This window comes from Dicentrarchus labrax, unplaced genomic scaffold (genome assembly GCF_905237075.1).
Source record: "Dicentrarchus labrax unplaced genomic scaffold, dlabrax2021, whole genome shotgun sequence".
Taxonomy (NCBI): domain Eukaryota; kingdom Metazoa; phylum Chordata; class Actinopteri; family Moronidae; genus Dicentrarchus; species Dicentrarchus labrax.
Window position 1 is genome coordinate 22,017,688 of NW_026136701.1, and position 24,383 is coordinate 22,042,070.

General features: G+C 36.7%; 2 protein-coding genes across 10 annotated transcripts; one reads left to right on the forward strand and one right to left on the reverse strand.

The window, feature by feature from the left end:
• The first annotated feature begins 1,475 nt into the window (after positions 1–1,475).
• On the forward strand, positions 1,476–19,464 carry LOC127365616 (CD48 antigen). Of its 5 annotated transcripts, none has more exons than XR_007885236.1 (7): positions 1,476–1,606; positions 4,428–4,733; positions 15,741–16,025; positions 16,794–16,913; positions 17,446–17,489; positions 18,143–18,273; positions 18,630–18,799. XR_007885236.1 is itself a non-coding variant. In XM_051403902.1 (6 exons), the coding sequence occupies exons 1-6, from the start codon at positions 1,552–1,554 to the stop codon at positions 18,786–18,788; spliced, it is 978 nt and encodes a 325-aa protein (XP_051259862.1). In that variant the 5' UTR covers positions 1,476–1,551; the 3' UTR covers positions 18,789–19,464. The 5 variants fall into 5 exon arrangements, 3 of the variants coding, with proteins under 3 accessions (XP_051259862.1, XP_051259872.1, XP_051259852.1); XR_007885237.1 differs by having other exon boundaries at positions 18,143–18,213; XM_051403902.1 differs by lacking the exon at positions 18,143–18,273 and having other exon boundaries at positions 17,446–17,498; positions 18,630–19,464.
• A 527-nt stretch (positions 19,465–19,991) lies between these two features.
• Positions 19,992–24,249, reverse strand: LOC127365593 (CD48 antigen-like). 5 transcript variants are annotated; one of them, XM_051403868.1, is made up of 5 exons: positions 24,090–24,249; positions 22,642–22,779; positions 21,070–21,237; positions 20,700–20,984; positions 19,992–20,137 (listed from the first exon to the last, which is right to left on the reverse strand). In XM_051403868.1, exons 1-5 carry the CDS (start codon positions 24,136–24,138, stop codon positions 20,007–20,009), a joined length of 771 nt encoding a protein of 256 aa, XP_051259828.1. In that variant the 5' UTR covers positions 24,139–24,249; the 3' UTR covers positions 19,992–20,006. The 5 variants fall into 5 exon arrangements, with proteins under 5 accessions (XP_051259828.1, XP_051259803.1, XP_051259812.1 ...); XM_051403843.1 differs by having other exon boundaries at positions 21,070–21,375; positions 22,474–22,779; XM_051403852.1 differs by lacking the exon at positions 21,070–21,237 and having other exon boundaries at positions 22,474–22,779.
• Between the last annotated feature and the right edge of the window lie 134 nt (positions 24,250–24,383).

Consider the following 24,383-nt stretch of genomic DNA (forward strand, 5'->3'; position numbering starts at 1 on the left):
ACTTTTATGTGAACTGTGCAGATCCTGTTCTCCATCAAGGTTTATGGTTTCTAGTTTATTGAAGTGTGAGCTCTGCAGTCAGTGTTCATCTTCATCAGTCTTCCTTTGGATACCCAGACTGTCCTGATGCTGCAGCTGTCTCTGTCCTCTGATGGGTCCAGGAACACCTGAGCTTCATCAGGTCACCTGTAAAACATGGAGGATTCAGTGTTACTTGTAAGGCAGCACATAATATACAGTGTAATATAATATACAGTATAATATAATACAGTATAATATAATACAAGTTACAACAGCTCATTGTGGCTCACAGTATTCCTAAGTTATAAACTAAAATAATAAAGCAGTGTCTCTGGTGGGTTCCTTGTTGCAGCTAACTGTAGTGATGTGTTGTTGAAACAGTCTGAGGCTACCAACACAATGTCTATCTAATGGCAGCAGACACACACACACACACACACACACACACAGGACATTTACTGACTGTAACTGATGTTGTAACAAGTTCCCGGTGCAATAACAGACATTCAGCAGTGAGCCTCAGTGTTTATAATACAATAGGAGATTATATGAGTATAGGATGTTACACTGGACCTACACTTATATCGTCAGTAAAAGCAGTACTTCAGTAACGCTAAATAAATGGATCAGAAAACTTTTATTCGTCGGTTTGACTCCACAAAAAGCCTAGTGAGCAACCCCAGCTGCTGGGTGCTAATCAAAGTTACACAGTAATACTAAACTAAGGAATCCCTGCAGTTTGACTATTTCTCTCTCACTGTAGCTCTATTGTTAACTCTGGTGCACTCTGGTAACACACACACACACACAAAGAGCGGAGCAGGACAATGGCTCCAGAATAACAAAGCTAGCGCTAGCTCAGTGAGCTAACAGCTGATGAGCAGCTACAGTTTGTTCACTCGGAGGTTTTCTGCTCTTTCTAACAGCGACACAAACATATTACTGACTGAGCACGTTTAACTAAATACAGACCAACATAAAGCCAATTACCCCCGACACAAACCCACAACAGTTACAGAGTTACATATGTAAATTAGTGTTGGGCTGTGCAGCCAATGACTGAACAGTTTGTCTGCTGAGGCCTTTGCCCAGACATTAGGCTGCTTTCCATTTGTCTGCAGGCTGCAGGCTGGACTTGCTCATTCTCCGCTAGCTTGCCTTTTATAGTAACAAGGCGGAGCTCCGATAGTCAACAGGAAGTAAAGAGAGGTGGGTGGCAACAGGGAGGGCATGTGAGTCACAAACTACACACTTCTGAACCTGTGTGATTTCTCTCCTATATTCTGACTGAGGCAGCCCACAAAAACATGATTGAGTCATTTTTTCCCACACTTTGCTGCTGATAGGCCCTCCAGAGTCCCAAATGTACATAATAAAATGATTAAAAAGTTGGTTTTTGCATAATATGTCCCGTTTAACTTGCATGTGTGAAGAGCTGTGCAATCTCTTGTGGTATTACTGCGATCCTCCTCCCCATGGCTGGAAGTTATTTTAAAAGACAAAGCACTTCCTTATTTGTCACATCTCAGAATGGATCACATGTATGTGTGTGCTGTTTTCCTGGTGTGTCTGTGTCAACTGCAAGGTAAAACACACTTTTTCTATTTAATTAATATTTACTATTTAGTTTTTTGTACTGTAGAACTAAATCAGTGAAGTATGGGAGAAGTGGAATATAGCTCAGAGGGTGAGGATAATTGACCATTATCATCTCAAATGGTGTAATCACTTGGCTCATAACTCCAGGACAACTGCACACGTTACCTCCCGGGGATCAATAAAGTGTTTGTGATTCAACCAATAGCATATGATAATTTAAGCAGTTTGAGTTAGCTAAATCAAAAAAGTATTTTTTTTACATAAACGTTACACTAGAAGGAGATTTCCTCAGAGCCAATGTGAACAGGAAGGATTACAGTTAAGATATGTTTGAAAATGTTTTAACTTGTATCTTAGGTATGTGTCTTTAACATAAAAAGATTAGATTAGAAACAAAATACAAAGCAGTTTAAACCTTGCTGTACTGTATATGATGGATTACAGTCCTTATAACCAAGTGAGATACACAAACAAAGAATTAGGCTACAGTAATTCCAGCAGTTATTGAAATGAAACATACAATGCAAACTGATATTACATTGTAATGTGGAAGAAGAAGGACTGTCATTGTCCATATTTGTTGGAGAATTGCTGCTGCACTTATAACTCACAGGTGAACGGAATATAACTGCTGCTAACCCACTTCCTTTGTTGTTTGATCAGTGTTAGACTGTTCATCGGCTTGTTCACACAGTTTCAACATACACTTTTCTTTGTATAATGTTCATGAAAAATTAAATGCCTTGTAGTTTAAACATAAGTGTTAAAAGTGGTAACCAGAAAGCACACACATATTGTTTTTTTACCCAAGAGAGAACAACATGGAAGGCAAACTAATGTAAAGCAGCAATGGAACAGAAGAAAAAGGTGTAGGAGAGATACTTAACAATGGGGCAGGGTGGGACGCACCCCTAACCCTATTTGGGTCCGTACCTGACCATTTTAAAATTGTGTTCAGCCACTTCTTAAAATATCTTCTCTCAGTCCAGACCAACTAGAAAGCTATAGACCTATAGAGCTCCAAACTTCCCTTTTTATCTGAAATCCTTAAAAAAATCTTTGACAAATTTCAATCTGGTTTTTGTCAAAAACATAGCACCAAGACAGCATTACTTAGTGTCTAATGACATTTTTATGCATGCTGACAAAGGTGAAAGCTCCATCCTTATTCTTCTCGATCTGACTACTACCTTTGATAATATTGATCATGCCATTTTACTTGATAGAACTGGGTTGGCATTTCTGGAACAGCTTCAAACTGTTTTTTTAATTCTATTTGACTAACAGATACTTTAATGTCTTCTGTTTCCCTGCTTTGTGGTGTCCCTCAGGGGTCGGTTCTTAGTTTAATTCTGTTCTCCCTGTACATGCTTCCTCTGGGTCATTTGTTGAGCTGCTTCCAATCATATCACTGTTATGCCGATGATACACAGATCTACTCCTCTGCGAAACCCAATAACCTCAATCAACTGTCCTCCCTCCATGATTGCTGAGCCGCCACCAAAGACTGGATGTCATTATGCACAAATATCAAATCCACTGCTAGGAATCTGGGTATCATCTTTGACCAGTATATGGCATTTGACCATTATGTTACAAAACTTCACAGTCGAAATATTGCAAAAATCAGAAGCTTTTTGTCCTTCAGAGATCTTGAACAATTAATTCAGACCTTCATTTTCTACCGTCTAGATTACTGCAATTCCCTCTATACGTGCCTCAGTCAAGCTTCCTTAAATTGTTTACAGTTAGTCCAAAACCTTAAACCAGAACCAGCCATCTGTCCCACATTACTTGTGTTTTCACATCCCTCCATTGGCTTCCTGTAAAAGTCAGATTGAACTATAAGCTCTTACTGATTACATATAAGGCACTTCATGACCCCAGTTACATTTCAGATATCCTTGTTCCTCATTCAACTTCTCTAGGCCTTTTATCCATTCCCAGCTCTAACTGCAAAACTATAGGTGACTGTGCCTTTGCTGTTTTAGCCCCAACATTGTGGAATAGTCTTCCCCACTCACTGGGATTTGCTGAATCCGTGGACTGTTTTAAGCGGCTCCTCAAAACCCACCTCTATAGGCAAGCTTTCTTATAGATCTTTTTGTTTGTTTACTTATCTCTGTCGTGTCTCTTTTGATTTTTTCTTTCCGTCTTGTTCTATCTTCCATATATTTGTTTTTATATGCTCCCTATGTATGTATGATTGGGTATGGTTATGTATGTACACAACATTTCGTACGTTCGGTCAGTTTTAGGTGACTAAAACAGCTTTGCTAAAGTTAGGGAAAGATAGTGGTTATAGTTAAAACGAAACATTTTGCATTAGAATAATTTGAAAGCGCTATAATCAGGCAAATGCTATAAGTGAATAATTTGCCTTATTTATAATCCATCTTTCTGTGTGGGGTTTGCATGTTTTCCCTGTGTTTGTAGTTATATATTTTTCTTATTTGTTTATTTATACATTTTTCAGCTGCTTTGGTCCCAGGCAGCAGACACATGTGGGTTAACAATAATAAAGTCCCCAGTTTCCAGGAGAGACTGAATGGAAAGACTCTGTTATGTTGAAAATAAAAATAAAAACTTTATGTAACATCTTACTTTCATTGGACCTTTGTTAAACTCCTCTATATCAATTCAAGGCACTTTTAAAGACATTTTCCAACCCTTGATGAATAAGCTGAAGGTGCTTCTTCATTTCAACAGATGATCCAGTATGTTAGGAATGGAGTAAGATTCAGTATTGACCAAATCATCATAAGTTGTGTATAATTTTTTTTATTGTATTATGTGTGTTTTTACAGGGTCCAGTGCTGTGACTCCTGTGTTTGTGCAGAAGGGAAATGATGTTCTTCTGAATGTCACGAAAGCTGATGTTCTTCAGGACGTTTTTTCTGTTGTGTGGAAGTTCAATAAAAAGGATGTTTTAGTAAGATTTTCACCTGGTAGAGAACCAACAGTCCTCCCTGCTTACACTGGAAGAGTTGAGTTTTCAGTGAATGATTATTCTCTGAAAGTGAAGAATCTACAAGAGGCAGACAGTGGATTTTATACTGCACGAGTGACAAGGGATATAGAGGAACTAACTGAATACAATGTCACAGTTCAAGGTAGGTTTGTGAATGTTTCAGACACTAATAGAGGGTTTCTGCTGTTTCTAACCCCCTCCCCACTAACCCTTCCCAGATGCAGTGTCTCCAGTTAAATGTATGAACATTTGGATTAGGTTCAACTTAGAGACTGTTAGCATTTTGTTTTTAAATTAACTTTTATATGTCCAAGACAATAAGTTTTGAACTATCTAATCAACCCTGTGTTGCGCAAGGGTTGGAATACTAAATATTATACTGCTACTAATATACCTAAAGTAAAAAGAAAGAAAGAAAGAAAGAAAGTTCTGGTGGCAGGAATTACCTCTTTGAGAACAATTAAGTGTGGAATTTCAAAAGCTCCAGTTTCGGTGCAAAACAAAAGTATTTTTGTTTTCATCTCAAGATTACCTATTTTACTGTAAACTGCTTTGAACATCAGTTTCTTTGACAGGAAATATAATAACATGTGTGCGTAGAGGAGGGATAGAAAATCATAATTTTAATTATTGTTTTAATTTAATTTTATATTTCAGTGAAAACTGGTAAAATCAAAAATGATAAGCCTAATCTATCGGTTAGTTTTTGAGCTAAATAGTCAGTTGAATTTTCTGTTCAGCTGTCATATTAATATAAACAAGCTATCATTATTAACCTCTACCTGGGTGGCCTCGTAAAACTAAGAGAAAGGTGGTATTTAAACTTGCTGGTTTAGAGATCTTTCGAAAGTGGCTAGTGATGTTTAGCTCCAGGCAGTAGTCTTTAATTGAATTCATTATTATTAAATTATTTATCTCACAGATGAGGTATTTTACCAATAAACCTGTATAATTAAAACTGCAGTCTGTAAACAGTATTTATGTTGTTTGACTTAAACCAGGCATCATTTTCTAATCTGGCTTTTGTTTTTCTTTACAGATTCTGGACCACACCACAACGACATCAATGTCATTGTCATTGTCATTGTGCTTGTTACCATTACAATCTTCATTATTGCAGTCTCTGCAGTTTGTTATCATCGAAAGAGAAGAAAATGTAAGTCCAAGTGTGCATTGTAACATAGAATTACAACATAAAATCTATAAAATCCTATTTGTTTACTGCACAGCCTTCTAGTGATCTTATAAGTTGGTGTGATCTTAATGGTTTAGCCCATTCACTCTTAGCATCCCCAGGCCAGATCTCAGGTGAGATCCCAAGAGGAAGGAAATGGGTTATCAGTGAACATTGCTGTTTGCCAAAGCACCTTTTTTGATACAAGTTATTCCTAGAACTATCAATCAGTATCAATATTGCATCACAATAAATAAAAATCCTAAATATGGAAGCTAAATATGAAGCTTCAAATCCAAAATTTGCCTGCTAAAAATGAAATGTAAATTAAAGCAACATGTGTTTTTTATGACCTGCAGATAAAAGAGAGAACACCGAAAATATAGTATATGCAGATCCAGAGGTAAGTTTTTAACATCACATAACAACTGAGACTGGATTTGAGGAAACAGGGCTGTGACTTCTTTCTAGATACACACGTCACTGGTGGTTCTGCTTCCTTGTGCTCAAATGTATCGCTTCTGACCAGATAAACCTGATGATGCACCCTCCACTCAATCTGCAATGCGTTTCTTTATTCTGCTCAAGTGTTGTTAGCTTGTGTTTTATTATAGTTTTTCCATCATTTTGATGCAGTTTTAGAAACAAAAGCAACATTTCTGAGAATACTGTAAGTGACACAAACACTAAAACAGGAAATACATGTTCCAAAAGTTGACGGGCGACGTGACTTCATAGTGAGCCACAAATGTTGTACTTGCATATTCTTACACAGTGAATGTTGAGAATATTGTAGAGAAAATGTGTAATTTCCATATTTTCATATATTCCATATATATATATACACACATTTCTATCTTTTTATAAATGCAACGTACTGCATGTGTTGTAAAGCCGTGTGAATGCTTTCTTTATTTGCTTGAGTTCTAGTTGCAGTGTGTTGTAACTGTCACCTCTTTTTGGACACAGTGAAACAATGTTCAGTGTCTTACTGCTCTTGATGAAAAATGCCTAAAAATGTTTTTACAGCTGTTTTATGCATTTTAGATAAAATTACAAATTGATTATAATGTTATGAAAATCATTCTTCTCACTTTTGTAGCCAATGATACAAAATATTGTAGTTATTGATGAATATATATGAGCTCCTGTTAATAGTGTGATTACTTCACATGTTTATACAGTATAACAACACCATTAGAAATACAGTGTAAAGTAAAAATGGCAACCTTTACTAAAAATGTTGTATGTTATGTATTTTGCAGATGGAAACTGTGGCCCAGCCTCCAAATCCAACTAATGATGCTTCAGATTCTTCTACAATGTACTCCTTGGTGGGAACTCACACTGGACCCACTGAGGCTAGAGTCGACCCTCTACCAGACAGCCTGTATGCTGAGGTAGAAAATACTGCCAGGTCCTGAAACAGTTCATCAAGAAGTGTCCACATACTGCAGGTGCAACAGTTTCCAGTTTGTATGCTGGTGACACTGGATGCACCCACCTTCACACTTTAAATTCATCACATTAGGTCCTATATAAATTCAAACCTCATGAAGAGCCGTTTCACTATCAATTATGGAAGGAGGCCTCAGCTTGGGTTCCTGGAGTTGAGCCTTTAATTTACTTTTTCACCTGTACACAAGTTCACATTACATTACTGTTAAAATGCAACCCGAAGAACTGCAGCCATTATAACACACATAGGAACCTCACAGCAGATCATTTAAAAGCTTCAGAAAAATTATATTATGTATACATTTCTATTTTTGTTCTATATTTTTTATAAATTGTATGTTATTGTTTACAATACTTAATGATCTTGTGTTATGTAGATTAGCTTGCAGCTTGTATAGTGGCAACCAAAGACAATTGGCCTCTCTGAACAGAATTTAAATAATTTCCTGTTAGGTACTTTAATAGTTTGTTTCTAAAAACAGACTTAAAATATTCAACTGAAAATTTGACTTTACTACATTTAAAATCAAATGATTTGTCCTTGTAGAGTTGAAAAACATTTCAATAATTGTTCCATTAAGTTCAGTTCATAATTGTTATTCATTGTTGTTGTGCATTCAGTGTATCAGTGGTCCCTCCGATGACTCTGACGAACTCTGATCGATTTCTTGCTGAAAAACTCAAAATATTAGATTCAGATTGGATTAAACTTTATTGTCATTGTCATTGTGTACAAGTACTGAGACAATGAAATGCAGTTTAACAATATAAAGTAAGTAAAAAGAGGTCAGTGACACAAGATCTTTTGGCTTCATAAATTCATAAAAGATAATTTTACAGCTTTAACTCGTGTCCAATAATGGTGTATGTACCAGAAAGTGCTTTGCTTAGTTAAAGAAAAAGATTAAATATTGTCAATTATCAGTGTTTTGCTCACATTAACATTGCATTTTATTAAATGTACATATATTAAATATTTTTGAGACCATTGTAAATAGAACCACAGTATTACATATAGTGTATTGATCGAGGCTATTTATTGTATGCTGTTGTTCTTTTTTCAATATAATATATAAGAATTTTCTATCATGGTCGTCTCTATAAAATAATTTTATTTACAAATGAAGCACAGTCATTATTGGGTATAATCAATGGCTAATCAAGAAAAATGAACAGCATTTGTATAATTTCATTTCCCTCCTAAAACATTTGCAACAGCCAATTTTTTAAGATTGCAGACTTGGACATGCACAGTTCGAATAAAACAGAGACTCACTCATAAAACAACTGCTCCATAATTCTGCTATTGGTCAAAAACTCCACTGGGTACCTTTAACTGAAGAATGTGAGATACATGTACATGTAATATTGCTCCACAATGGATATGGAATGTTATTTTTCTGTATATGAGAGAAACATGCAAGTCACTTTGGATTTCACATTATGATTTACTTCAATATATTCAGTAGGCCTCTCTCATTTTCCAGTTTGTACATCCTCTATTCCTCTCGTGGCATCTTAGTCCCTCCCACCAGAGATGCAAGTGGAGGAAGTGAAGAGAGACACCGATCAGACAGCACATACAGGCTTTGTGTTGATTGATTAATCATAAAATTAAATCCGAAGTAGTGGTCTCATTTCATAAATCACAATAAAGAAGTCTGATCATGCATTGCATTGCTAACTTCTGTTAATATGAAGAAGAAGATAAGACTGTAGTTTGTACTGTGTTTTTGTTGTATTAGTTCAGTTTTTGCTTCACTTTAACACTTGGTGGCTCACTGCACTTCCTGTTTTCTGCTCTATATTTAACACCTTTTTTTACTGTGACATTGTGTGGCTAAAAGAAGAAAACTGCAAATCAAAAGACAGTTTTGATGAAGCCCTTATATTTAATAACTCCAAAAACATCTTACATGACCTCCTTCCTGCTCTCAAGAATATAATTATTGGTTTTTCTCTCTGTCCCTCTTCAGCACTTTATACTGAGAAGTCTGGTCTGAAATCATTGTTGATCTGTGCTGTAGGCCAAAGGGTTTTGTCTTTTACTCTCATATGGAAACTGACCTAACAACTATCAACAGGAAACCTTTAAGTCTGGGTGGAGTAGTAAAAGGCCAGCAGCTGTTAGTAGAATGCTTAAAAGTAGCCCACTGTCCCAGAATACATTTTAAATTTTAAAGATACCAATGGCAAAAACAGAAAAAAAAATGTTTTACTTTATTAACATTGGTACTTTTCTGTAACATACATTTTATCCTATTAGTTTTTAGGTTAATGGTGTTTACTTAAATAAGCTCTTCACAACAATAATTCACTGCTGCATTACTAATCTCACTTACATTCAAAATACTACAGACTAGACAGCAGTCACATAAGAGCAGTGAGACACATTGGTTTCATGCTGCAAGAACAAACTTCAGGAACAAATATCAGAGGCTGCTTTCTTTTCTGAAGTGAAAATGTTTATTGGCAGGTTAATTGTGACAGAATCATTTATCGTTAAGAATGGTTTCACAAAGTATTCATCAGATTTAGTATCTTTAAAGAAAAACATGGGAGAGTGTATTGGAGACAAGGCAAGGCAGTGTTATTTATATAGGCACATTTCATAACAGAAACACCAACGCCAAGTCATCCTATAATGTACTGTGCATTACGGTGTTTAGCTGTGTATTTACACAACTTAACCATGGCATGTACATGTTGGATGCTAACACAGTATTCTGGCCCGGCCAGAGTGGTCTTGGCACAAAGGGGATGATGGACCCTCTTGCAATCCTGTCTAGCTTTAAAGCACAGCATGAACAAATTTATGTTTTCCATAAGTCTTAAAACCCTACTGTTCATACCATCATTTTAGGAATGTGTTCTGCATGGTGTCCTGTAACATTATGGATAAATATAAGGTAGGCTGTTTTCTGACTAAGAAACTGCTTTAGTGTCTAGGGTGGCCATTCGTCTGGCCTTTGGTTTTGTGACAGGAGCCTCCAACGCAGTCTGAATGTAAAGCAATAAGGAATTTAAGGCAGTTACAGAAGTACTAGGGTGGCCATTCGTCTGGCTTTGGGCCGGACAGTCCGGCTTTTAAACCCCCTGTCCGGCTGCAGCCTTAAGAGGGACACTCATTTGTCCTCCTTTTGAGAAAATAACTAAAAAGGCCGCCTTTTGACACATTACCTCGTTAGTTTAATACTTATTGGCTAAAAATGTGTGTCAAAATAAGTAATTTCATTGACCTTTCAACACATGGCTAATTTTAATATTCAAATGAGCCATGTGTTGATTTGCCACATGATCGCAGTTGCTAAGTTACCACCAGGCTGTCCATCAAACTCTCAGCACAGAGAACATAATGTGAGCTAATGTCGGTTGTTGGACTGAAATTCTGAAAATGCTCATACTCAGATGTATAGGCAAATCCCTTTATCCCCAGATAAAAACATTAAGAACAGTTTCTGTAAGATGTTTATTAGACCTATGTAATCTGAATTGGAAGGGCACGTTGTCATGAGCTGTATCTTGTATATTTATTATTAGCTATGTGGTATGTGTATGCACCTTTATGTAATCTGGTGGAAAAACATATTAAAATGTAAAACCGGATCATACCAAACAAATATCTGCTTGCGTGTCCCTGTGTATGCAAAGTGTCCTCCTTTTTGATGTGAAGGAAATGGCCACCCTACTAGTGTCATGATAAAATCTGAGACATATGGCTACAAGTGCTGCAACTGGGTGAACCTAAATGAAACTGTCACACCATGACTCATAATTCTCCCTTTTGTTCTCACATACTCGCTCTCTCATCGACCAGTATCAGAACAGAAAGAAAAATAAATCTTATTCTGTGGGTTGCTAATGGCTCAACACTCCCTCTACTGTTTTAAATCACTCTGGATCCTTTCAGCCCAACGCTGACATACTCTACATCTACTCTACAGCCCACTTCCCCCAGTGTCTGCTTTTAGAGGGAGTCTGTGAAACCACTGCGCTTATATTTAAATGAATACTGATCAAGAAGCATCATTGGCAGGAGTTTATGCGTTTATACTAATTTTTGCTAACTCTCTACTTAGTACCACCAGACTGCAATGTTTACCTTGATCCCATGGACTGACAGTCCACCCAGTTCCTCAGTTGTAGTTACACTTTTGAGAACAAGTTTCTTTTAAAATGCCCCCTGATTGTTGATTTCCTGATCATCAGAGCCGTCCCTAGTCTTTTTGGAGCCCTAGGCGAAGGGCGGGAGTCAATAAAAATTGAGCTGGTTATCTGCTGTACAGGGATTCTGGGTTAAGCTGTGATTCACCAATCAGCCTACAGAGAGATTTCCAAGCCATGACACTAAAGAAAAAGCAAAAATTGATTCAATAAAAAAATTATGTCCATGTGAAAATAGGACAAGTATGCCGACTGTTCACATTGGAGTATAACATAAGTCGTCCCTGTATTAGTGACTGATTACTCCAGACTAATCACCACATTATGGTCCGAGCTACCACTGAATGAAAATAGTTTATCACCAATGTAAATCAATAATTAACTCATCTGAAGAGTCTTTGAGTTCCTAAAAAAACACTGTACAATGTATTATTATTACTTATTATCAACATTACCTCTTACACTCAAAGTAATAGTTTCAAATATTATTTTCAGTCAAATTAACGTAAAAAGGAGGTGAGATGGGCACTAAAGGATATTGTTTGTTTATCCTTGATTAAAAGTAGAGTAAAGTATGAAGGTAAATATTACTATCACAGATGGAGCGGCCAGTATCAGCAGCTCGTTGGTAAATTTTACTGTGAAGCAGAAGAGGAGGCTGCAGAGCTGAGGGGGCGAATGCATGTCAGGAGGAGGAGGAGGAGGAGGAGGAGGAGGAGGAAAAGGTTGCTATCTTAGCATTTGTCTGTGGCTGTGTCTAAAACCGTCCAGTCAAAAGAGACGCAATGCATTATGGGGCGGTTGAGTATGTGCAGTAAGCTTACACCGTATACTCATCATATAAGTCCGGGCATTTCTTGCATACACAAAAGTTTAAACAAACTACATACTTAATTTGCAGTACGTTAATGCTTAGTACTATTGTATACGTGAAGCGCTGTGCAATATATAATATACATATATATATATATATATATATATATATATATATATATATAAACACATTTACATCCGGATTGCTGTGGTTCCCCCTCCCCATGGCTGGCAGTTACTTTAACAAACAGAGCACTTCCTCATTTACCACATGTCAGAATGGAGCCCAGTTCGTATGTGTGTGCTGTTTTCCTGGTGTATCTGTGTCAACTGCAAGGTAAAACACACTTTTTCCATTTAATTAATATTCCCTCTTTTGCCTCCTTTTATTTTAAAAATCTGGTTTTTGTACTGTCAAACTAAATCAGTGAAGTATGGGAGAAGTGGAATATAGATCAGAGGGTGAGGATAATTAACCATTATCATCTCAAATGGTGTAATCACTTGGCTCATAACTCCAAAACAACTGCACACATTACCTCTCAGTGTTTCTGATTCAACCAATAGCATATGATAAATTTAAGCAGTTTGACGTAGCTAAATAGTGGATTTTCTAATGGTAGTCTTTTAAAATTTTTTGGGGGCTTTATCGCTTTTAATTGATATTAACAGCTGAAGAGTGACAGGAAAGTGGAGAGAGAGAGAGAGAGAGAGAGAGAGAGAGAGAGAGAGAGAGAGAGAGAGAGAGAAGGATGATACACACGCTGCAGGTCGGATTCCCTAGGCCAGTGCAGCAAGGACTCAGCCTTGTGTGGAAACTGAAAAGATAGCCTTTTTTGTATGAGGTTTTGCCTTTGAGTTACTACCGCTTCCTTGAAGTTTGGAAATAATTGAACAGAGCTTTTTTTTTTACATAAACGTTACACCAGAAGGGGATTTCCTCACAGCCAATGTAAACAGGAATCATTACAGTTAAAATCGATTTAAAAAATAGAACGTATATTCTAGGTATGTGTCTTTAACATAAAAAGATTAGATTAGAAACAAAATACCAAGCAGTTTAAACCTTGCTTTACTGTATATGATGGATTACAGTACATCTTGAAACCTCCTTATAACCAAGAGAGATACACAAACAAAGAATTAGGCTACAGTAATTACAGCAGTTATTGAAATGAAACATACAATGCAAACTGATATTACATTGTAATGTGGAAGAAGAGAGACTCTCATTGTCCATATTTGTAGAAGTGTTGCTGCACTTATAACTCACAGGTGAACGGAATATAACTGCTGCTAACCCACTTCCTTTGTCTTTGGTCTGTTCATGGGCTTGTTCACACAGTTCCCACATAAACTATTCTTTGTATAATGTTCATGAAAATCGAATGCCATATATGTATATGTAATTTAAACATAAATGTGAAAAGTAATAACCTGAAAGCACACACATATTGTTTTTTTACCCAAGAGAGAGCAACAGAAAACGCAGTGGAAAGTTACTGCTCTCCAAGCATCACTGCAGCCGCAGCATGTGTGAGACGCACCTCTCAATTTGTTAACATGGCGGCTAAATACAAATTGATAAGACACGGGCCGTGTGAACCACAGGGAATTCTGTTGGGGAACAGCTGCACCAAACACCACTGGCCCAGACCAAGGGTAAAATATAAAATCACATAATTTATTAGTTAAAAAGTTAAAATATTCTGCTGAATCCGGAGATCAGTCCATTTTGATGGTTCAGTCCACTCAAGTGTCCATACAGCCTTTGGTTTTGTGACAGGAGCCTCCAACGCAGTCTGAATGTAAAGCAATAAGGAATTTAAGGCAGTTACAGAAGTACTAGGGTGGCCATTCGTCCGGCTTTAGGCCGGACAGTCCGGCTTTTAAACCCCCTGTCCGGCTGCAGCCTTAAGCCGGACACTCGTTTGTCCTCCTTTTGAGAAAATAATTAAAAATGTCGCCTTTTGACACATTACCTGTTAGTTTAGTACTTATTGGCTAAAAATGTCTGTCAAAATAAGTAATTTCATTGGTTACATTTTCGTGACCTATCAACACATGGCTCATTTTAATATTCAAATGAGCCTTGTGTTGATTCGCCACGTGATCACCGCAGTTGCTACCACCAGGCTGTCAATCAAACTCTCAGCGACAGGCAAATGTGAGCTAACGTCGGTTGTTGGACTGAAATTCTGAAAATGCTCATACATCCCAGATGTAGATAAGTCTTGGCAATATCCTATACCTATGAAACAGAAGGTGCTGCATTTTTTTATATTCCTTTATCTATCCAGATTAAAACATTAAGAACAGTTTCTGTATGATGTTTATTAGACCTATGTAATCTGGGGGGGGGGAGTTGGGGTGTTTCGGTATTTTTTTTCTCACACACACACCCCCCCACACACACACACACACACACCAATTGGAAATTTTGGCCACGGTGTCAATTATTTATTTCATTACCTGTAGCAAGCAGTGTCATTCTGGAGTTATTTTGAAGAACTGACTTTTCTAAACACAAATGGAACTATATAAAGTCTTTCAGTGCCTTTAAAGAGAACTCATATGACAGCAACAACATTTTGTACCTCTGTGGTTAGTGTTAGGTGACTAAAACAGCTTTGCTAAGGTTAGAGAAAGATAGTGGTTAAACTAAACATTTGCCTTTAGAATAATTTAAAAGGACTATAAACAGGCACATGGTCCTTATTTAAAATCCATCTTTCTGTGTGGAGTTTGCATGTTTACCTTTTTCTCATAGTTTTAAGTTTATATGTTAAATTGCATGTGAACGGGTGAACAATAATGTGGGTAAAATAAAATCTCCAGTTTTCCAGAAGAGACTGAATGGAAAGACTCTGTTATGTTGAAAAGAACAATAGTAAGTAAGTAAGTAAGTAACATCTTACTCTCATTGGACCTTTGTTAAACTCTCTATCGTAAGTTGTGTCTAAAGTCAAAGTCAATTCCATTCAATCCATTTTCCAACCCTTGATGAACCATGATAAGATGAAGGGGCTTCTTCATTTCAACAGATGATCCAGTTTGTTAGACATATAGTAAGAATGGAGTTACATTCAGTATTGACTAAGTAATCATATATTGTGTGTAACTTTATTGTATTATGTGTGTTTTACAGGGTCCAGTGCTGAGACTCCTGTGTTTGTGCAGAAGGGAAATGATGTTCTTCTGAATGTCATGAAAGCTGATGTTGTTCAGGAAATTTTTTCTGTTGTGTGGACCTTCAAAAAAAAGGACGTTTTAGTAAGATTTTCACCTGGTAGAGAACCAAAAGTCTCTCTCTAATTACACTGGAAGAGTTGAGTTTTCTGTGAATGATTATTCTCTGAAAGTGAAGAATCTACAAGAGGCAGACAGTGGAGTTTATACTGCACGAGTGATAGGGGATATAGAGGAACTAACTGAATACAACGTCACAGTTCAAGGTAGGTTTGTGAACATTTCAGACACTAATAGAGAGTTTCTGCTGTCATGTTTCTAAAACATTTCACACAAACCTTCCATCCTCAGATGCAGTGTCTCCAGTTAAACTGAAGGTGGACTCTGTGTCCAACAGCTCAGACTCCTGTAACCTCACTGTGACCTGCAGTACACAGGACTCTCACATCAGCAGCACTATTAGATGTGACACCAAAACCTGCAGTCAGGAGGGAGGAGAGCAATCAGAGGTCACAACATCTGGGGCTTCTCTCCATGTCTACCTGGTGAATCACTCAATCATTTGTAACCATAGCAACCAGGTCAACTGGACCAAAGACATTAAAATGACTGAAGATTTCTGCCCTTCACTTGCTGGTAAGACTGAAAGACAAAGCACTTGCTGATAATATGTACAGTTTGGAATTAGGTTCAACTTAGAGACTGTGAGCATTTTGTTTTTTAAGTAAACTTTTATATATTCAAGTCAATAAGTTATGAACCTGCTAATCAACCCTGTATGGTGAAAAGGGTTGAAATAAACCCCTAAATTGTATACTACTACTAATAAACCTAAAGTAGAAAGTACAGAAAGCATGAGAGTTATCGTAGCGGAAATTACCTCACTGTGTTGAACAATAATGAGTCTGGAATTTTAAATGTTGCAAATTTTACTACAAAAACTATTTACCTATTTCACTGTAAAGTGTTGTGAACTTCTTGGACTGGAAATATAAGAACTTATATTCCCTACCCAACTGTGTAGGGGAGGGATATAAAATCGACTTCAAGCTGATTTTTTATATTTGAGTGAAAACTTGTAAAATTAAAAATGATGAGCCTTATCATTTAGTTTTTGAGCTAAAAGGTCAGTTGAATTTTCTGTTCAGCTGTAATATAAATATATACGAGCTATCATTATTAACCTTAACCTGGGTGGCCTCGTAAAACTAAGAGACAGGTGGTATTTACCTTTTCTTGTTTATTGACCTTAGTGACCTAATTATTATTAAATTATTTATCTTACAGATGAGGTATTTTACCAATAAACCTGTATAATTAAAACTGCAGTCTGTAAACAGTATTTATGTTGTTTGACTTAAACCAGTCAGCATTTTCTAATCTGGCTTTTGTTTTTCTTTACAGAGTCTGGACCACCCCGCAACAGCCACATTGTCATTGTCATTGTGGTTGTTACCATTACAATTCTCTGCATTTTTGCTGTCTCTGCAGTTTGTTATCGTCGAAAGAGAAGAACATGTCCAGGTGTGCATTTTAAATCCTATTTGTTTACTGTACAGCCTCCTAGTGAAGTTCATCATCTACTATACAATCCCCATTTATTAGAAAATGCAATTACAGTAATTGTATAATTAACATTGTTCATTCTTTACCATAGCCGCTGTTATATGTAGTCTATATGTAGTTGTTTTTTTAACGTGATTATTGCATATTACAAATTAGTCAATTACCAGAACTGATTCTTCACTGTAAAAAAATGAGACAATCTTAAAGTTGGTACGATCTTTATGGTTTTGCCCATTCACCCTTAGCATCTCCTGGGCAGATCTCAGGTGAGATCCCAGGGGGGAGGAAATGGAACATCAGCTCTAGGAATCACTGGCATCACAATAAATACAAATCCTAAACATAGAAGCTTTAAAGTGTGCTGCTGTGTGGAGTTATTTAGACACATCCAAAATGTATAGGTGCAGCTAAAGTTATGTAAATGTAATGTGGTTAAGTAGTAGAAGTAAAGCTCTCATGTAAAGCAACATGTATTTTTTATGACCTGCAGATAAAAAAGAGAACACAGAAAATACGATATATGCAGTTCCAGAGGTAAGTGAGGTAAGTGACAAGGTTTTTTTTAGCATCACATAACTAACCAGACAAACCAGGGAACAGAATTTTTCTGATTTTTAACAATTTACCAATTGAGACTGGAAATGTTTTCAAAATCAAAAGCTGGAGCCTCACATACTTCTATTGGCTACCCCTGTCCGCTCCAGTCACTATACATTTTACTGACAAGGTGGTGATATTTACTGTACGTGACCTGTGACTCCTCGCGACTAACTTCTGCATCTACCTGCTGTTCCAGGTCGTGTTGCTTTCTCCCACATGCACACGTCACTGGTTGTGCTGCTTCCTTGTGCTCAAATGTCCTGCTTCTGACCAGATAAACCTGATGATGCACCATCCACTCAATCTGCAATGTGTTTCTTTATTCTGCTCACGTGTTGTTTGCTTGTGTTTTATTATAGTTTTTCCATCATTTTGATGCAGTTTTAGAAACAAAAGCTCAATTTCTGAGAATACTGTAAGTGCCACAAACACTAAAACAGCAAATACATGTTCCAAAAGGTGTTGTGTTCTCAAAACTCTTCATACAATTATTAATTAAGAACAAAGAGCCAATACTGCAACAATGTCTTTTACTTTAAGTCCTGTATTTTCTTCTCTGTTTGCTTCTGTTTGTTGGCTCACATTAGGCAACACAGGCAACGTGACTTCATACTGAGCCACAAATGTTGTACTTCTGCATATTCTTACACACTGAATGGTGAGAATATTGTGAGCAGAAGACTCTTTTGTGAAATCTGCACTCAAGAAGAGAAATTGTGTAATTTTCCATCTTTTTATAAATGCAACGTACTGCATGTGTTGTCAAAGCCGTGTGAATGCTTTCTTTATTTGCTTGAGTTCTAGCTGTAGTGTGTTGTTAACTGTCACCTCTTTTTGGACACAGTGAAACAATGTTCAGTGCCTTACTGCTCTTGATGAAAAATGCCTAAAAAAATAGTATAATGTTATGAAAACCATTCCTCTCATTTTAAAAATTTTGTAGTTCTTGGTGGATATCTGTTAATAGTGAGATTACTTCACATGTTGATGCAGTATGTCAACACCATTAGAAATACAGTGTAAAGTAAAAATGGTAACTTTTTGTAAAAATGTTGTATGTTATGTATTTTTCAGATGGAAGCTGTGGTCCAGCCTCCAAATCCAACTAATGATGCTTCAGATCCTTCTACAGTGTACTCCATGGTGGGAACTCACACTGGACCCACTGAGACTAAAGTCGACCCTCTACCAGAGAGCCTGTATTCTCAGATAGAAAAGCCTGCCAGCTCCTGAAACAGTTTTCACCATCTTCACACCTTGTACAGTATCTATCATAGTTTACATACAGAGAGTTGCAAAATAACGTAAATAATTTCCTGTTAGGGATATACGGTGTTATAGGTACTTGAATAATTTATTGTTTCTAAAAACAGACTTCAACTGAAAATCCCATTTAAAATCAAATGATTTATCCTTGTAGAGTTGTTATTTATTGTTGTTGTGCATTCAGTGTATCAATGGTCCCTCTGTTGACTCTGACAAGCTCTGATCGATTTCTTGCTAAAAAACTCACATTATTAGATTCAAACTTTATTGTCATTGTCATTGTGTACAGGTACTGAGACAATGAAATGTAGTTTAACAGTATAAAGTAAGTAAAAAGAGATCAGTGACACAAGATCTTTTGGCTTCATTAATTCATAAAAGATAATTTTACAGCTTTAACTTGTGTCCAATAATGGTGTATGTTCCAGAAAGTGCTTTGCTTAGTTAAAGAAAAAGATTAAATATTGTCAATTATCAGTGTTTTGCTCACATTAACATTGCATTTTATTAAATGTTTATAAATCTTTCTGAGAACATTGTAACTAGAACCACAGTATTACATAAAGTGTATTGATCGAGGCTTTTTATTGTATGCTGTTGTTCTTTTTTCAATATAATATAAAAGCATTTTCTATCATGGTCATCTCTGTACAATTATTTTATTTACAAATGAAGCACAGTCATTATTGGGTAGAATCAATGGGTAATCAAAGAAAAATTAACAGCATTTGTTTTATTTTCATTTCCCTCCTAAAACATTTGCAACGGCCAATTTTTACAAATATTGTATATCCTGTATTGGTTACATCCACGTTTGCTGGCTTGCAGACTTCTACTTCCTCTACTTACATTTCTTGGTGTGTTACAGCCACCAACTGTCCGTCAGTGAAATAGCATGAAATCAGTGGCAGGAATGTGCAGACTTGGACATACACAATACAAACAAAACAGAGACTCACTCACTCATAAAACAACTGCTCCATAATGCTGCTAGAGGTCAAAAACTCCACTGGGTACCTTTAACTAAAGAATGTGGGATACATGTTGCTCCACATGGACATGGAAAGTTATTTTTCTAACCTTTTTGTGTTATCCTCAACATTTTCAGTGAATGTATTTGTTTACGTGGTTTGTATATTTTGAGATGTGAAAATAAAGTTAAGGAATTGGTTGGTAGAGAATCGTTTATTTGTGCTTCTTGAGCTTCTCCATGATATGAACACTGATGACGGCAGACACCATGATGATCAGACCGACAGACAACACGACAGTCTTCACCAGACACACAGAGATACCAGCAGAGACACACTCTGAACCTGAAACACAACAAAACAGCATAGTTTCATTACAAAACTGATCTACACTGTGACACTACAACAACAGGAGTGGAAGCAACAAATCAGTTATTCTTCTCACTGTATTTGAAATAACATTTTGTGTACTTTGTAGTTTACTCCATTACTGTACAGTTTTTTACGGACTGTTTGTGCATTATTGTTAAACACCATGATGATAGTTTTAGGTTAATTTTATGAAACAAAATTGGTTTATATGCTCTACTGTAATTTAGTAAAAGAGACAAATAGCAAATTCATTGGCAAACACAGTAACACTGTATTAGTCAAAAGAAATGTGTCAGGTCATCATTTAACTGAGTCTATTAATTGTTGTTATCAATTTTCAATTCAATTCAAATGGTATTAATTGGCATGGGAAACAGATGTTCAAATTCCCAAAGCAAATGCAAAATCAAAATCAGAATCAGAAATGCTTTAAATCAACTTATAAAAACAAATATATTTATTCATATTAGTAAAAAAAAAAAATAAACTTTAGTAAAAAACGAAAAGTTTTTAGTAGTGGTTGTTTTTGTCTTACCAGCATGTTGGGGGCAGAAATGTTCAGCCATTTCAATGTCTTTGGTCCAGCTGACCTGGTTGCTATGGTTACAGATGATTGAGTGATTCACCAGGTAGACATGGAGAGAAGCCCCAGATGTTGTGACCTCTGATTGCTCTCCTCCCTCCTGACTACAGGTTTTGGTGTCACATCTAAAAGTGCTGCTGATGTGAGAGTCCTGTGTACTGCAGGTCACAGTGAGGTTACAGGAGTCTGAGCTGTTGGACACAGAGTCCACCTTCAGTTTAACTGGAGACACTGCATCTGGGGATGGAAGGTTTGTGTGAAATGTTTTAGAAACATGACAGCAGAAACTCTCTATTAGTGTCTGAAATGTTCACAAACCTACCTTGAACTGTGACGTTGTATTCAGTTGATTCCTCTTTTTTCCCTATCACTCGTGCAGTATAAACTCCACTGTCTGCCTCTTGTAGATTCTTCACTTTTAGAGAATAATCATTCACAGAAAACTCAACTCTTCCAGTGTAAGCAGAGAGGACTGTTGGTTCTCTACCAGGTGAAAATCTTACTATACCGTCTGTTTTATTGAAGTTCCACACAACAGTAAAAACGTCCTGAAGAACATCAGCTTTCTCGACATTCAGAAGAACATCATTTCCCTTCTGCACAAACACAGGAGTCACAGCACTGGACCCTGTAAAACACACATAATACAATAAAGTTACACACAATATAAGATTATTTGGTCAATACTGAATGTTACTCTATTTCTACTATATGTCTAACAAACTGGATCATCTGTTGAAATGAAGAAGCACCTTCAGCTTATCATGGTTCATCAAGGGTTGGAAAATGTCTTTAAAAGTGTTTTGAATTGATTTTGACTTTAGACACAACTTACTATAGAGGAGTTTAACAGAGGTCCAATAACAGTAAGATGTTACACAAAGTATTTTGTTTTCTTTTCAACATAACAGAGTCTTTCCATTCAGTCTCCTCTGGAAAACTGGGGACTTTATTTTACCCACATTATTGTTCACCCATTCACATGCAATTTAACATATAAACTTAAAACTATGAGAAAAAGGTAAACATTCAAACTCCACACAGAAAGATGGATTTTAAATAAGGACCATGTGCCTGTTTATAGTCCTTTTTAATTATTCTAATTGCAAATGTTTTGTTTAACCACTATCTTCCCCTAACCTTAGCAAAGCTGTTTTAGTCACCTAACACTAACCACAGAGGTATGAAATGTGTAGCTGTCATATGAGTTGTCTTTAAAGGCACTGAAAGACTTTATATAGTTGCATTTGTGTTTAGAAAAGTCAGTTCTTCAAAATGTGTGTGTGTGTGTGTGTGTGTGCGTGCGTGTGTTTGTGTGAGAAAGACAGTAGAGCCAGCCGACCACGCCCCCTCCTGCACTGCACTCAGAGTAATTGGCACACACAGAAACATTTCCCTTACAGCTCAGCCATTCTTGTCTGCATAGTAGGTTTAGTTTGGTTAGTGTTGTGGTTTGAAGTTATTCTTTTGTATAATTCTTGCATGTTTACTTGAGTAACTTGTTATTTTGTTTGTATTGCTGTGTTATGTTCTTTTTGCTTATGTTTTGAGAAGCAAGCCACTATAGTAGAACAAACCACCTGCTGATAAGCAGAGCATGTAAATACCCAGTCCACCTTCAGTTTAACTGGAGACACTGCATCTGGGGACGGAAGGTTTGTGTGAAATGTTTTAGAAACATGACGCAGAAACTCTCTATTAGTGTCTGAAATGTTCACAAACCTACCTTGAACTGTGACGTTGTATTCAGTTTGTTCCTCTATATCCCTTATCACTCGTGCAGTATAAACTCCACTGTCTGCCTCTTGTAGATTCTTCACTTTCAGAGAGTAATCAATCACTGAAAACTCAACTCTTCCAGTGTAAGCAGGAGAGACTGTTGGTTCTCTACCAGGTGAAAATCTTACTAAAACATCCTTTTTATTGAAGGTCCACACAACAGAATAAACGTCCTGAAGAACATCAGCTTTCATGACATTCAGAAGAACATAATTTCCCTTCTGCACAAACACAGGAGTCACAGCACTGGACCCTGTAAAACACACATAATACAATAAAGATTACACACAATATAAGATTATTTGGTCAATACTGAATGTTACTCCATTCCTAGTTCATGTCTGAAGCAGGCTTTGTATTTCAACCAGTGATCATCATAGTCACTTTGGACTTCACATTATGATAACATTTACTTCAATATGTTCAGTATCCTACGGCCTCTCTTATTTCCCAGTTTGTACATCCTCGACTCCTCTCCTAGCATCTTAGTCCCTCCCACCAGAGATGAGAACGGAGGAAGCAGAGAGTCAAAGCAACAGGCATTTAACAAATTAAGATGGCCTTGCTTTAGAATCAACTACTGCACAGCTGCATCATCTTCCCATTATTTTCTTATAGACTACTGCTGTATTTTACTCTGTCAGGTGAGCATAACAGTGTTCATAACAGTAATTATATATTTACTGTTAATTCAATTCACAACTTGGAATAATGTGACAAGAATGTAGTCTATGGATGTCATAATAATGTTCCCTACTGCACCAAACTCACTTTAGGAAACAGGACATCTTAACAATGCTGTAACAACAAGGTACTCTATCATAAGATAAAGTGTGTCAGATGTCCACAGTCTTCTTGTCAATTAGGCAACAATATAATCCATAAAGCTAAACTTTCTGACTATTCTGTCGCCTGAACTCAGTACAGTGTCTGTTGTAAATTGGAGACTGTGGGATTGAGAGGCAGACCATATTATTTATCACTCAAATAAGTGCTGACTGTTGGATTAAATATATGCAGAATTAAACACAGACTCTGTTATTATGTGTTTGTTAGTGTTTGAGGAGTTTTGGCCATTGCCATAGTAACTACCTGTATGAAGGACAATGAAAAGACTTCCAAAAAGGAAACACCTGTATATTCTCACATGAAATGATTGTATACTTCACTGCTCGATGCCACTAAATCCTAAACTCTGGTCCTTCAAACTGTTTTTTGTTAAATTCTACACAAAGAAGCAGGAGATATTCATGAAATGACTCCATTTTGTGTTTCTTTCCTTTTAAATTCTTAGAAATCAGTCCCTGTCTTTAAATATATAATCATTTGGTTGATGTTTTGCATGGTTAAACATACAAAGGAAGGCTCAATAATCTTCTCTTCCTAACTTCCTGATAAAAAAGCACATTGTATCAGACAGCACATACAGGCCTTGTGTTGTAATCGTAAAGTAAAATCTAAAGTCGTGGTTCTCAATTCATAAATCACAATAAAGAAGTCTGATGATGCATTGCATTGCTCTATCTGTTAATAACTTTTAATTAGACAGTGTCATTATCCTACCTGGTGCCTCAGTGCAGACCAGCAGTCCCAGTATCACAAAGATAGACATTATAGAGTCTCTGACTGGTTTCCCTGTCGGACTACAATAATGTATGTGTTCTGTTTTGCTCTAACAGACACACCACAGTGTTAAAGTCTTTTCATAGCTGTGTTTTTCCAGTCAAACCACACACAGTTTCACAATGTGAGCATGATGTGAAAAAGGTAACTCCTCTGTAAGACTGCTTGGTATCTGTTGATAGAGACCAAAATATGTCCGAAATATGTAAAAGAAGAAAAGATGATAAACAAGAG

Excerpts from the sequence above, each read along its gene's own strand:
- LOC127365616 (XM_051403892.1), top strand. The coding sequence starts at position 1,552 with ATGGATCACATGTATGTGTGTGCTGTTTTCCTGGTGTGTCTGTGTCAA. Across the intron at positions 4,734-15,740 it reads ATACAATGTCACAGTTCAAG|ATGCAGTGTCTCCAGTTAAA; the intron begins GTAGGTTTGTGA and ends TTCCATCCTCAG. Across the intron at positions 16,914-17,445 it reads AAAGAGAAGAACATGTCCAG|ATAAAAAAGAGAACACAGAA; the intron begins GTGTGCATTTTA and ends TATGACCTGCAG.
- LOC127365593 (XM_051403843.1), bottom strand. The coding sequence starts at position 24,138 with ATGTCTATCTTTGTGATACTGGGACTGCTGGTCTGCACTGAGGCACCA. Across the intron at positions 22,780-24,089 it reads GGTCTGCACTGAGGCACCAG|GGTCCAGTGCTGTGACTCCT; the intron begins GTAGGATAATGA and ends TGTGTTTTACAG. Across the intron at positions 20,985-21,069 it reads ATACAACGTCACAGTTCAAG|ATGCAGTGTCTCCAGTTAAA; the intron begins GTAGGTTTGTGA and ends TTCCATCCCCAG.